The sequence below is a fragment of the Nannospalax galili genome, unplaced genomic scaffold, assembly GCF_000622305.1.
Source record: "Nannospalax galili isolate Female #2095 unplaced genomic scaffold, S.galili_v1.0 scaffold1328, whole genome shotgun sequence".
Classification (NCBI taxonomy): domain Eukaryota; kingdom Metazoa; phylum Chordata; class Mammalia; order Rodentia; family Spalacidae; genus Nannospalax; species Nannospalax galili.
Window position 1 is genome coordinate 441,207 of NW_008358795.1, and position 14,354 is coordinate 455,560.

General features: G+C 56.2%; 2 protein-coding genes across 2 annotated transcripts in view; both read right to left on the reverse strand.

Moving 5' to 3' along the window:
- Positions 1-119: 119 nt before the first annotated feature.
- On the reverse strand, positions 120-14,348 carry Ltbp3 (latent transforming growth factor beta binding protein 3). The gene is made up of 27 exons (XM_008822184.2): positions 14,161-14,348; positions 11,193-11,522; positions 10,842-11,044; positions 10,558-10,663; positions 10,302-10,394; positions 10,016-10,138; positions 9,369-9,527; positions 9,082-9,267; positions 8,678-8,694; positions 8,531-8,603; positions 8,266-8,364; positions 6,315-6,440; positions 6,061-6,192; positions 5,814-5,942; positions 5,456-5,578; positions 5,128-5,250; positions 3,815-3,937; positions 3,501-3,620; positions 2,491-2,619; positions 2,064-2,231; positions 1,805-1,888; positions 1,495-1,623; positions 1,248-1,385; positions 888-1,049; positions 737-817; positions 522-653; positions 120-421 (listed from the first exon to the last, which is right to left on the reverse strand). The coding sequence occupies exons 1-27, from the start codon at positions 14,222-14,224 to the stop codon at positions 270-272; spliced, it is 3,504 nt and encodes a 1,167-aa protein (XP_008820406.1). The 5' UTR covers positions 14,225-14,348; the 3' UTR covers positions 120-269.
- LOC115068283 (translation initiation factor IF-2-like) overlaps positions 14,263-14,354 on the reverse strand; it is a 1,579-nt gene continuing 1,487 nt past the window's right edge. The window contains exons 5-6 of the mRNA XM_029558194.1: positions 14,313-14,347; positions 14,263-14,275 (exon numbers count right to left, since the gene is read on the reverse strand). Of these exons, the coding sequence (XP_029414054.1) occupies positions 14,263-14,275; positions 14,313-14,347 (48 nt within the window). The remainder of the gene's footprint in view (positions 14,276-14,312; positions 14,348-14,354) is intronic.

Here is a 14,354-nt window from a genome sequence, read left to right on the forward strand (position 1 = left end):
GATGTGAGCATCAATTTGCTTTGAAAGCCAAGAGTAAATTAGAAAGGCACGGTCTGACTTAACAGTTTCTAGGCGTGGTCCTCAGCGAGGATGGCAGGCAGCCCTCTGCACAGAAGCACCCTCGGGTGTTGGGGTACGGGAAGGGTCTGTGGGCCCTGAAGGATCCCTGGGTCCGTGCCTGGATATGGGGCAGGAGCAAGAGATGCAGTTCGTCTCCTCTCTCAGCGAAGAAAACCCTCGGCATCACCAGCCAAAGGCAGGCCCCGGCGTCAGCGGCGGCGCTGTGGCACGCAGGCCCCGTGTGGGCGACTGCGCGTGAAGCCGGCCTTGCAGACGCACCGGAAGGAGCCGCTGGTGTTCACGCAGCGCTCGCTCTTGCACAACAGCCCGCGCTGGTTCAGCTCTCGGCACTCATCGATGTCTGCAGGGGCGGGGGTGTCAAATGCAGGCTTTGCCGGGAGTCCCAGCATGGTGCCACCCTCCACCCCGACCCGCTCCTGCCCTCCTTCGGCCCGGCTCACCCACGCAGCGGGCTCGGGAGGCGTCCAGTTGAAAGCCGCCCGGGCACTCGCACACCGCCCCGCCGGGCCGAGGCACGCAGCGGCCGCTCACACAGCGGCACTCGTCGGAGTCCTCCTCCGAGCTGTCCTCATCTATGCCAGAGGAATAGGCTGTGAACTCTGCCCCAGCCGACAACCTCCTGAGCAGCCTCTGTGCCCACCCCCACCTCACCCACCTCGAGGAGGCTTCCCTAGGAGCAGTGGGCTGGTGTCCCAGAAAGAATTGCTCTCACTCTGCGAAGTCGGGCATTGGAACCCTAGAAGATGGGACAGAGTCAGCCACCCCGGTGTACTCAGGTTCGACCCCCCCATGGGGGGGCAGCTCACCAGTGCCACGTAGGGGGCACGGTCTGCACTGGGTTCCCCAGCCGCGGCCCTGGCGACAGCAGCAGTCATCGAAAGTGAGGGCGGGCCCGGCAAGGGGCCCCACGCACATGCCGTCCTCTCCACGCTGCGCCCAGCACACTTCCCGCCGGTCCGGGGCATGCTCTGCGGAAGAAGACCCTCCTAGCAGGTGGTAGCCGGGGGCGCGGGCACCCTGCCTCCTCCACCCCACCTGTTGTGCTGTGGGCTCCCAGGGCTCCACCGTGACCTGACCCCGGCATCGAGGGGGCGGGGCGTGTATCCATCACAGCTCAACCTGGCTCCGCCCCCTCCGGCTTCTGCAGCTGCCCACCCGGGCCTCACCCATCTCTTCCGGGCTCAGACACTGGCGCTGCGCCGGGCTGTACTCCGCGGGCGGCGTGCAGGCGCAGCGGTAGCCTCCACGCGTGTTCTCGCACACTCCGTTCCGGCAGTTGGACTCATCCAAGCATTCATCCACGTCTGTGGGGAGGAAGATAGCTGGCGACACGGGCAGGCCGGGAGTCCGAGCAGTTTGGGCGTCTCCCGGATGATGCTGGACCCCCATCACTCGGGGACCTGCTGCTCTTACCCACGCACTCCAGCAGGTTGCCGTCGTAGTAAAAGCCCTGCTTGCAGTAGCACTCGTAGCCCGGCTGCGTATTCACGCACTTGCCTTCCTTGCAGATCTCCGCCCCGAACAACACGCATTCGTCAATGTCTGCGGGGTGACGCAGCGTGGGTGCCCAGACGCCTGTGCTTCCTAGGAGGCCCAGGTCCCTAGGCTCCCACGCTTGGGCCGGGCATCCCAGGAGAGGCGGGGACTACTGGGGCGGGGCTGAGCCGGTGCCAGACTGCCGGACCTAAGCAGCAGCGGCAAGCCAAGCCAGGGCGGAGCTTACCACGGTGGGCTGGAATGCCATAGTTGACAATATTGTTGTCCTGTGTGTAGCCCTTTCCATCCGGACAGAGGCTGTGAAACTCGGCTGCAAGGCAGGAAAAGAGGCAGGACTAAGCACCTGCCACACATCAGTCTCCACCTGGAAGTTCTCATTTTTCCCAACTACCCAGGGGAAACCATGTTCCCCCACACACACCCCCCATTTGCCCTCCTGTTGAACAAACTGGGCATCTACGGGAGCTGCGTGCCCAGCTCCTGACCTGAGCTGTAGACTGGACAGGGATAGATCTCGCAGTGGTCTCCCCAGCCAGCCCCCAGTGAGCAGCAGCACTCCTGCTGGGTGACATTGGTGGCCAATACACTGTCGCAGAACACTGTGTCATCGAAGTTCAGGTAGCACTCCTTCTTGTGATGGGGCTGCTCTACCTCTGAGGAGGAAATGACGGCTCAAGGACATGCAGACACATTGCTTCGGTTCTGTCTAATGTACCCACCACCGGCATCGCCCTCTTTCAGGTTCCCTGGCTCTGCTCTTTGTGTGAGAGGTTTGGCCCCTCCACACTCCCCTCGGGCAAAGAGGACTTCTTCCTATTCCCAGAATTCAGAAGATAGGACCAGGACACATCTCTGAGTCCCAGCTGTGTGGGGTGTGTGTGTGGGGGGGGTTATCTAGTCACATACACTCACCTTCACAGCCATGCTGGTCCTGGGTGGGCATGAAACCTTCATCACAGACACAAACATAGGAGCCCTGGAGATTCTCACAGGCCCCGTGAGGCAAGCACAGGCCTGGATCCTGGCTGCACTCGTCTATATCTGGGTGGTACAAGGAGATCAAGAAGCAAGGGCAGATGTGGCTCTGGGGAGACCCAGCCCCTCTTTCCCTGGGGTGTGCCTCAAGGCCTCTCACATGTTCAGAACCTGAATTTCCACTTAGGTCTCAAAGTGCATGTCACAGAATTCTCCTATGGTCTATCTGTGTGGGTGATGTTCACTGCTGTCAGCCTTTGTAAACCCTTTGGTCCTCCACTGGCCCTTGAATACCTTCAATCTGGTCTTCCACCACCTTTTAGTCCCATCACATTTTTGCTGTCTATGTACCCTAAGCTGGTCTTGAATTTGAAGTCCTCCTGCCTCAGCCTCCTGAGTAGCTGACAGACACATGCCATCATGCTCAGCTCCATCACTCTGACTCGTTCCAACCCTTTGCTCCGGGCAGTTGTCCACTCACCACACAACCAGGAACTTTGCAAATGCCGTTCCTGGGGCTAGAACACCACCTTTATGCTTCAAGTCCATAGTCACCTCCTGTTAACTAGTAGTTCAAACTTTTCTTGGCACCTGCACCCTGAAGCTAAGAGTCCATTTACATGCCCCCCCTTCAATGTGGGAGCCCAAGGTCGTTGCTGAAACACCTAGTACAGAGCACAGAACCTGGCAAATCGGAGTGTACAACTATCTCTTGGTGGTGGTGAATGCACATGCAAGTGAGTTGATGGGTTAGACTACTGCATCTCTAAAGAGCTGGCAGAATGCCTGCACCTAGTGAGACACAGAGATGCTGCCATTTATCCTTGTCATTAAACAAGTAGAAAGATGGATGTTGGATGGATGGATAGACAGAAGGCCACAAATCCCATGTCCACAGGATTACCCTGCCCTCCACTCGTTTTAGGAACCCTCAGCCAGCTCATTACCTTGGCACTTCCTGCCGCCCACCAGCCGATGCCCCTGGGGGCAGAGACATCTGTAGGAACCATTGGTGTTGATGCAATCACCACCAATACAGGCCGCAGGGAAGTCACATTCATCAATGTCTGTAGAAGGCCAAAGGGTTGCTGAATCTCATTGGTTGACCCCATACATATAGCCTGAGGCTGCCTAAGCCCCCCCCCCCACTCCCAGAGCCCTTGGTCACCACATCTGGGATCTGGATGGGGACTAGACCTGGGCAGCAGAGATCCTGGGGTAGGGAGGAACAGGCCAGCACCCAGGCTGTAGGACCCCTCACCCTCACAGTGGCTCCGGTCCCTTGACAGATGGTAGCCAGAAAGGCACTGGCAGTGGAAGGAGCCGGGCGTGTTGGTGCAGATGCCGTTGTCACACACATCCTCAGCCTCACACTCATCCACATCTGCAGGGCACAGGAGAGTGATGGAGGGCCAGGCTGGAGGTGGCCTCAGGCCTCAGCTATCGTTTTCCCAAGGCTGCCCATTTGCCTGGAGCACAGAGCTGAGGCCAGCAGAATTCTTGCAAAGCATGGGGTCCTCACCCTGCCCCCACATAATACACTGTGCATGCTTGTCCAAGCCAGGTGCTTCCAGGGTTCCTGGGCCATGTCTGATACTAATGAGCTCAGGTCTTCCCATCCTTCATCCATTCACCAGAGACACCCTCCCCCTCTTCCCATTCTTCTGTGTTTCCCCAGTTTCTCAGATGGTGTTTGTGTACCTACCCACTGTCTACTGTCCCTTCTACCGTTCCCATTACCTGAAGATCCTACCCCCACCTGCCTTTGAGTATCAGTGTCCACAAGGCTCTGCTAGATGCTCCCCTATGTGACCCTACCTCCTTGGCTAAGTAGGCCCATCTCAACCTTCTGTAGTCCCCACAGTCCATGGTCCATGGTTCCAGATAGGCATGTCTGGCCCAAGACTCCGAACCCACATAGCTCAGCCTCTACTGTCATCTCTGGCTGAGAGACCCACAGGGACAATGCAACACAGCTTGTCCAACATGGAGCTCAGCATCTTCCCTGTCAAAGGGGCCCATTCCCAGGGACCTATCCCAGTGAGCAGCAAACTGTGTCAGACACCTGAAGGGTCCATCACTCAGCTCTCCCTCATCCTGACAGCCAGCAGAGCCCAGGCAATTTGTTCTAATATTGCACAATCTCACAGCATCCCAGGCCACTACTTTCATCCCACTCATCCATCCATTCTTTGCTTGGCTAATCCCTATGGCCTTTTAAAGAAAATCAGGCCTCCTTCCTTCAGGTCCCTTGGCCCTGCAGTCTAAAGTGTCACGTTCCCCAGTTTCTCTGAATTCTGTCTCTTGGTGCATAATAAACACTCTCATTGGGAAGAGGACTAATGATTCCCTCGATATATCTTCTTTTCCTTCAGATTAAATAACATGCTTTAGGAGAGAAATTTCAAGCCTGTTAACCATGCAACCCCCTTCGCTGAGGAAATGACCCATTGGGTTGGTGAGCTGGTGGATGAATTAATCCCCTCCCATCCACCAGTTTTACAGGGTGACTCACTCTCTGACTTTCAGGAGTGAGCAGGTGGAGGGTGGCCTGAGGAGCATGCTGGTACTCACCCACACAACTCTGACCATCGGTGGCCGGCACATAACCCTGAGCGCACGTGCAACGGAAGGAACCCGGCAGGTTCTCGCACCACCCGGGAGAGCAGGGGCTGCTCTCTGAGCACTCGTTGATGTCTGCAGCAGGGAGAGCTGGCTTCAGATTGCACAGTGAGTGCAGGTGGGGTGAGGCTCTCCTCCCCAGTGGCTGTAGGGGGCTGTACATCCAGGAGATCCCGCCCTCGAGGCTCCCCTAGCAGCGGCCAGCCGGGTTCCACACCCCACCCCACCCCACTCCACCCCACCCCACCCTCACTCCAGGTGGTGCCGGATCCGCCCTCACCGCGGCAGGCCCCGCCCCCCTGGCTGCGGTAGCCCGGCTGGCAAGCGATGCACTTGAAACTCCCAGGTTTGTTTTCGCATTTCCCATCAGGGCAGGTGCTAGGGTCACGACATTCGTCGATGTCTGCGTGGTGGGGGGGGGGGGGGACAAGTCTGGGGACAACGTGGCTGGGCCAGCACTCATGATCCTCCATTGCTCCTCCCTCCGTTACAAATCAAGGCAAAATGGACTCTTTCGGTTCCCGGACCCCAATTTGCGAAGATCAGAAATGGGTAGAGATGGATGCAAGCCTCCCACCCCCATCCCCAGCCGAGGGACGGCTGAGGAACCCCCCTTCGGTCTGGACGGGTCCCCCCACCTTCGCACATGGGCGGTCGGGAGGCTTTGAGCCTGTAGCCCGGGTAGCAGTTGCACTTGTAATGACCCGGAAAGTTGATGCAGAAGCCTCCATCGCCGCACAAGTGGGGCTTGGCACACTCATTCAGGTCTGGGCAGAAGAAAGGGGATGTGATGGTGAGTGGGGCAGATCAGGGGTGTGACACAGCTGAGAGGAGAGCCCATTCCTCCCAGTAAACCCAACCTAGCCCCAGGCTGGCGGCACCCACCGACACATGAGCGGCCCCCAGCGCCCACGTGCAGGCGGTAGCCGCGGTTGCAGTGGCAGTTGTAGGAGCCACCAGTATTCATGCAGGTGCCTCTCCCTGGGCCGCAAGGCTCTGCCTCGCACTCATTCACATCTGATAGGACAGGCAGGAGACATTAAAGGCAAGTTAGCACTTGGCTTGGCTGCCCGAGGCTACCTGCCTGAGTGCTCCTTTCCTGCCCCACCCTTAGCTCCTTTATCCTCGCACCCACTTACCCACGCAGTAGCGGTGCTGAGGATGTGACCGGTAGCCTGGGTTGCAGTGGCAGGAGTAGTCCGAGGGGCCAGGGACACACTGTCCATGGCCACAGATATTCTGGTTCAATCTGCACTCATCAGTCTCTGTAGCATGGCAGAGCGGGTTAGGGGGCTGCTCAGGGAACACTGGCTTTCTGCCACACCCCCAAGGGAGATGCTGACACCTGGTCCTACTGACCAGGATATCTGAGCCAGTTCACACGGTGACCTCCTGCACACTCGTGTTCAAATCCTAGGAGTTTCTAAATCTTCATTTTAGATAATCCTAATATCTTGATGCCAGAAAATCCCAAACCAGGACCCCAGATCCCTGATATCCCTGTCACCACCCCATGACCAGTTACTTCCATCTCCAGCATTACAAAAGACTGACCCCAGTCGCTTCAAACCACATCTCCCTTAGTGCCCCAATCTTCTCAATACCCAAAGGTCTCTGTCTGAAATCCCCCCCACCCCGGCCCCATTCTCCTCAGCCACCTCAATACTTTAAGCCTGGTAGCCTCAATTGCAGTAACAATATCCTCTGTCAGTGACTTCTTGCCCCCAAGGACCAGGGCCCTCTATTCTCCAATGGTTGACAAAAGCCCCTATCCTAGGGAACCTTAACCTGTGCCGCAGCTATGCCCATATGGTGAGATGGATGCCTTCCCAGATCCTCTTGGTGGCGAAGCCCAGAACTCCGTTTCTTCCTCTCCCTCTTTTTTGATCCCTACCCTCTCCAGCCCAGGGTGATGCTGAACTCTGCTCTGCCCCAAACATACCTGGCTTTTGCAGGCTGCTCTGTCTGAAGTACTTGCCCATAAGCTTCCTTCCTACCCTCCCTAGGCACCTTGTTTGTCCTCCACAGTCCCCAGGGCAGTCAGCCTTCCACCTGAGCCCTCATCCTAGGAGCTCATCTAGGCCTTGGGTTACAGTCAAGTTTGATGAATGTGGCTTTGGAGTCCACATGACACAGGCTTGTCTCTGGCTCACCTGGGGTGAGTTACTAAACACCTCTCTGAGCTTCAGCTTTGTTTCTCATCTGAAAATGAGGCAATCATTGTTCGCTTCAGAGATAGAAAGTGAAGCAATATTTAGTACGTAGGGCTCGTCACACAGAGCCTGGCACAGAGTCTGCGCTGGCAAGGACGATGCTCAAATCTGTGCAGATACTTCCCATAACCTCTGGCATCAAACCCAAGCTGTTAACGAGGCTCCCTGCACTGACCTTGGTTCACGTCCCTTGGTTCAGTGTGGTTTCTCCCTCCTCCACCAATGATTCATACTTTTAAGCCTTTCCCCAGACTTAATTTCCCTGGAATGTTCTCAACCCAATGCCTCTCCCTTTTCCACTTCTCTTCAATTTCTAGCAATCTTTAAAACCCTACACACCCAACATAGTATTACAACCTTCAGACTTCCTCTTTTTTCTCTGACATTTTTTAATAGCATATGAGACTCTAAACTTTAATTACTGATGTGCTTTGAGGGGGGGTCTCATATTATAGCCGGGCTGACCCTGAACTCTAGGCAATCCTCCTGCCTCCTGAGTACTGAGATTACAGGTGTGAGCAGCCACACCTGGCTAGATCTGGTTTTTTGTTTTTGTTTTTGTCTGCTCTGCAAGGACAGGCAATTTTGACTTGCTTTTGTTCACTGCGGTATCCCCAGCACCTCCACAGGAGCAGTATGGTACATAGTAGGGCCTCCATAAATGTAAGTTAAATGGACGAATACCCTGTTTTCACTGAGTACCATACTACCAGGTCCAGTAGAGGGCAAAGTGGGATCTCTGCTGCTCACCAGAACTTCCCCAGCACCCAGCTCTGGGCAAGTGTTAGCCTGTTAGACTAGGGAATGATGGGAGGAAGAAAAAACTAAGCTGGGTGTCTGGCCTATGTAGGACGTGGCCCTGCTGGGCAGGCCTTACCTGTGACCTGAGTGGGGGCAATTTCCACTGCACTTCGGAAGGTAGGCAAGTCTGGCAAGAACCGGTGCACAGTAGGTGGCGAAGGTCGAGAAATGAGCTCTACAGGCAGAGGCACAGACTTGTCAGGGAATAAGGAGTGACTGAGCCTCCCACCCTGTAGGCCACACCCGGACTTCATCACTCAGAATTTACTGTTACCCTAGCACCATCAGGTGACTTAGCCCCTGAAGATACCCCCTGCTCCCCACTGCAGTGCTCAGCTCACCTGGGTAGGGCCGAGCAGGAGAGGTGGTGACAGTGGGGTGGCTCTGCTGCACTGGCCGCTCCTCACTCACTGGCTGCAGGTGACAGGTGTATGAACCCTCCCTGGCTCCCCTGCCTGCCCACCCTCCACTTGGGCTCTTGTACTCACTGGGTCCGTAGTCACCACTAAAAGAGAAGCGGGTGGGAAACTGTTAGTGGGGGACGGGAGATGGGGGGAGAAGCAGTCAGGTCTGGGATCAACAGCTAGGACTATATGGTTATGGTGGGTCTCTGAGTGTTCAAATGTCATGCCTCTGGACCAAGGGTCAGGGGTTAGATCCTGGGAGTAGGGTATTTTTATTTTATTTTATTTTTTTTTAAGTGGTTATAAGCCTGGTCTAAGGTGCAATGGTTGAGCAAGGTCCTTTGGAGCTCATAATCCAGTCATATCTTGGGGTCAGGGTCAGATGGTCAGGCCTAAGGGGTCAGTGGTTTGGGTCAGGGATTTCAAATTTAGAGGGTTAGACTACAAGGTTTTATCTGTGCATCTAGAATCTCTGGGTCAGGCCAGACCTCTCTCTTCCTCTGTGTCCTCAGGTGGTGGTGCCCGGCTGGGGCTTTCAGGTAGCTGCTGGGGTTTGGGTGGCCCATCAGGGTGCAGGAAAAGGGAAAAGTCACTTTCACCCTGAATGGTGAGTGTCTGGTGGGAGGTGAGGATGTGGTACCCTTTCCCAGCTGGGCAGATCTCCTTGAAGGCAGCTGTGGTCAAGACAGTGGACACAGAAGTGATTATTTCCTGGACAGGGGCACAGATAGAGCCTCCCCACCCCCACACAGCCTGCTAGAGCCCTCTGGCTCACCAGTGCCATCCGCAGGACATCGCTGACACCGTGCCCCCCAGGCTTTACCCACACTGCAACAGCAGAGCTGGCGGGTGAGGCGTGTGTTCAGAGGGTGCTGGCACTGGTGCTCCAGGCTCACCATGCGGAAACACAGGCTCTTCTCCTCTGGCTTGTCAGCTGCAGGAGTGGTAGTGGAGGGCACTGCCCACATCCCTCTGCCCAGCTGTTCCAGACCTTGCTTCTCTGATTCTGACAACTCTTGATCTATCTATCTATCATCTATCTATCCATCTATCATCTATCAATCTATCATCTATCTATCATCTATCTATCTATCTATCTATCTATCTATCTATCTATCTATCTATCTATCATCTATCTATCTAATCTATGGCCCTGACCTCATGTGACCCCCTGAAATCCATGTGACCTCTGACCCGATTCTAGCTGCTCTGGACATCACTTGTCCTTCCCATCTAACTAGTGATCTATAGGACGCTGATCCCATGTGACTTCTAACCTCAGATCTTATGCAACCCCTGTACCCCTGATCACTGATCCTATATTCTGCCATTAACGCTTGACTCCACACTAACTTCTTGTGACCTTCACCCCTCCCACCCATGCCTGGTGACTTCCCAGGACCAGGAACTCCCAAGTCTCACCAAGGCACTGTGTGCGGGAGGGGCCCAAGCTATGGCCAGGTGGGCAGACACAGCGATAGGAGCCAGGGTTGTTGAGGCAGTCACCGTGGCGACACATTCCAGGCATTGCACATTCATTGATGTCTGTGGTAAGTCATTTGATCCCTGTAGTCTGGGCTACAGGATGGCAGCAAGCTGCTCCAAGAATCTCAGGGTTCGACCTTAGCCACCTTTCTGTCCCACCTTGAGACCCTACCCCAGTGACCTTGCCCACCCCACAATCCACAGACTCTCTGGCTGGCCACACCTTGGCAGTGGGTACTGTTGAGCCTCTTGTAGCCCTGGGGGCAGTCGGCACCTACTTCCCCACGGACAGGTCCTGGCTTCTGCACTCCTGTGTCTGCAGAGAAAAGACAGGCTGACAATGAGGTAGGGGATCACTGGGGGTCTGCCAGAGGGAAAAGAGGGTACTGGGAGGGGACAGAGAGGACTCCTACTGCAGAGATGGAAGAAAGATGGCTGGGTCATCATATAGGAGATGCCCCACAGAGCTGGGTACTCACACTGCAGCTGTGGGCACTTGTGGCATTTGCCCTGTCCCCAGGCGGTACCAATGCTACCGCAGCAGTCTTCCTGCTTGGTGAGGCCGGGCAGGGGGTTGCTGCCACACTAGAGGGAGCGATGTAGAGAGATCACAAAGCGCCCCGCCCCACTTGCCTCCCCTCTGGAGGCCTCTTTCCTCCCCCCTCCCCCGACCCTAAGCCCCAACCTGGGACACTCAATAGTTGCACACAGTGATCCTGATGAGTTAGAAGTGCTGCTCTGTTGGAACTGTGGACTCACTCACCGGCTGCTTGGGTAGTGTATCCTGGAAGCAGCGACCCAGTGGCTTTTGGGTCGGTGGCCTCGGGTGCGGGGGCTTGGGGTGAGGCAGCAGGTGCTGGGAAGGGGCTGGGCCCTCTGCATTCGGTCCCTCGATGCGGTGCACTTGAACCGAAGCTTCAGGAGGATGATGGACACGCACATTCAGCACGGGGGGCGGAGCCTGCACTGAGGTGGGGGGCGTGGTGGCCTCAGGGCTGTCCCGCAGCTGGAGGGTCGCTAAGCTGAGCTCCTCCAGGACTGGCCCCCGCGCCCGGATCCCACCCACCCTTTGCCCGCCCATCTCGGCACTCCCTGGCCGCCCGTCTCCTGGTACCTTCCGCTGAGATCTGTCCTGGCCCCAGGGGCACCAGGAAGGCTGCGTGCTGAGCAGGGGGTCCCTCCCCCGGCCCGGAAGGATCCGCGATCACCTGCACCGCGTAGATGGCATGCTTGCTGGCCACAGACTCGCCCTCCGGAGCCAGGGGCGGCAGCGGGCCTGTGGATAGGGCCCCGGTTCGGCCCAGTCCGGGGCCTGAGCTGCTGGTGCCAGCTCCAGCTCCTCCAGCAGGCACCTGGCAGAAGCGCCCCGTGAAGTCCGGAGGGCATAGGCACTGGTTTCTGGAGGAGCACTGGCCACCATTCATGCATGGTAGAGGGCACACCACTGGGGAGAGGAGGTGGATCAGGGCCTAGGCCATCATCACCCACATCCTGTCTCCCTGTTGCCAACCACTGGCCTGATCCTAACTGGGAAGCTGATTTTGGTAACTTGTCACACACATGGACATTGCCTTCTGAGCCTAGAATCTTAAATTCCCATCTTAAATCCCAGCTAGGCCATATGCTCTATGTCTGATCTTGAGGCACTTACTTCCCCTGCCCGTGGCTCAGGACCCACATCTCTGGCAATGTTCCCTAAAATGAGGCAATGCCTACACAGATGCTTGTGACACTGTGTGACACTGTGTGACACTGTGTACGGAATAACTGGCAGCACAAACTCTCTCCCCTTAATTCAGGTCTCAGCCGTCTCTCTTGGCTCATCCTCCTGTTCTCTCCATCCATTCTGTTCCCTACCTCAGGGCTCATAAGCTGCCAATGACATCCCATCTCTAACCTCACCAGGATCTGGACCCAGGACATTGTCAGGAATCAGCACCCCTTTCCACCTTGGCTCACCACTGGGAATTCTTGCCTGTTAAGCCACATATAACTCGGGCTCCACGTTCCCCTCTAGTTACAGCCTCTGCAGTGTCCAAGAACCCCTCTGTTGATCCTCAGGGCCTCTGCCCCTGCTGGCTCAGGTTCTGCAGCCTCTGCTTCTCTTCTGTCTGTTCATAATCCCAGAATGCCTGGAGACACCTGCCTCAGGCAAAGCTCTAGCATGTCACTCCTCTGAAACCTTACCCCTCTTATTGTTTTAATCCTTGCCTGAACATCTGAGGCTATCCACAGTCCATACCTTCTCCTGGCCCACCTTCCTCTGCTCTTCCTTTGTACAGCTGTGACCCAGGGCTCATCTACCCCCTACTAATGCCTTATGGTTTTCTTCTTTCCCATCCCTTGATTTCAGAGCCCTTTACTGTCTCTGCTTGTCCAAATCTGACCCTTCTGGGTCTAGTGTCTCTCCTTGTACCTCACACTTTCCTCTCCATCCTCTGTCCAGCTTGGCTGGCATTTTCTTAATTGTAGTCATATCTGTCTCTCCCACCATAAAAGCTGCTTTTGAGGGCACGGCCTGGTGGGTCTCATCTCTGTGTCCCAGAGGAGGGATTAAATAAAAGTGAAACCTCTGTGCTTCTCACTTACTCACCCTGGACATGTGTGTCTAGTCATGCACGGGTCTGAGTTCCATCCCTAACCCTTCTCTAGCCTGCTCTGTTTCCCAGGGTGGGAAGGTGACTGTGCTGTTCTCCTGGACAAGGACAGCACTAATCTATCCCTGACCATCAGGATAGGCTAAGAGCATCCCAGCCCAGCCCAGCCCATCCTGCCTGTCCTCTTGAGACCAGGCTTCACAGGGCAGAAGAGGTGTGTCCTGGGCTGAGGGAGGCAGGATCCTCTCCTTCCTGCCTCCCAGTGAGTCACCCATAGTGGTGAGGGTGACCTCCCAGTGACACCCGCCCACTGTGGCCTGGGCACTGAGCCTGGGGGATGTGGGCAGCATGGATGGAGACAGCAGGCTGCGCAGGATGACCAGGAGTCCCTTGAGAGGCTGGGCATACATACATGCACTCACATGCACAGTCATTTCATCACACACACAGACTCATTCTGACACAAACACAGATTCACTATGTAAACACTCCCGGACAGTGACTGCAGACACACACCCGAGACAACAAAACAGAAACACGGACTAATCATTGTGTCCCATGCCAAAGTCTGTGCTTGCTTGCCCCATACACGGACCGCCCCCCCCATCTTGTGAGAACTGTGAACCACATGAGTGGGGTTCCTTAGGTCTGGAGTGGGTGAGTGAACATAAGAATGTGTGAGAGGGGCTGTTTGACTGGTGCCATCCTGGGCACGGCCTAATTACCCTGTCCAGGAGGGTAATTACTGCTGGGACACCTCCCCCCTTGCCTGGCCCATAGGGCCCTAGGGGAGGAGTCCTGAGCCCCAAGCCTGCATTTTGAAGAGATGCTAAGGAAGGAGTGGGCTCTGAGCTGACCCATTGGAGTCATCATGGGGCACAGCTCTGAGAATATCTGAGCTAACAGATAAGGATGACCTAGGAAACGGAGCTGATTGAGGACCAAAACTGGCCCCTCTACCAGGCATGCACTCCACTCTACTTCTTAGGCCTCAAAGCATTCCCATCTCAGACTTTGCCAATAACTAACTCCCTCACCCTAGTCCTGACCTTGGCTCCTCCTCCCAGAGAACACAGGTGTCTCCTCCCAGCAGGCCAAGAGTAGACCATTTTAAAAGACTTTTGTCTCTTGGGGAAATATTTACCCCCTTCTCTGGGACTTCCTGCTCCTGCTCACACCTCTCAAACCCCCCATGGGCTCCCTTTTACAACTTAGCACCTTCCAGGAAGCCTGTGTCATCCAGGACCCCAGCCTAGGCCCCAACTCTAACCCAAGGCTTCAAAATCCAGTCTTCCATGGAGCCCCCCTATTCTGGCCTCCAGGATGGCAGCTCTCAAGCCCCCATGATCCTCGGGGACCCCGATCTCTGGATCTCTGTACGTCAGCTTCCCGTCTCTTATGCCCAGTGCTGCATTATGTATCCTGCCTGGTCCTTGTGCCTGATCTACCCGACATCCCCCCAGCTGGAGCCCCCCAGGCCCTCACCCACGCGGAAGCCAGAGCCGGTGAGCGTGTCTGTACTGTGGCCGTTCTCTCCGATGAGCGTCATGTTGGAGCCCTGCTGACAGCTGTCCCGACACTGGCCCTTCAGACAGGTCCGCTTGCAGATCACCGGCGCAAAGACCACCTTGAAGCGCTCCCGGGCCAGCGCCCCGCCCCCGCCGGCGCCCCGCTCGCCC

Excerpts from the sequence above, each read along its gene's own strand:
- Ltbp3 (XM_008822184.2), bottom strand. The coding sequence starts at position 14,224 with ATGACGCTCATCGGAGAGAACGGCCACAGTACAGACACGCTCACCGGC. Across the intron at positions 6,441-8,265 it reads TGCCCCCACTCAGGTCACAG|AGACTGATGAGTGCAGATTG; the intron begins GTAAGGCCTGCC and ends GCCATGCTACAG. Across the intron at positions 2,620-3,500 it reads GGGCGGCAGGAAGTGCCAAG|ATATAGACGAGTGCAGCCAG; the intron begins GTAATGAGCTGG and ends TGTACCACCCAG.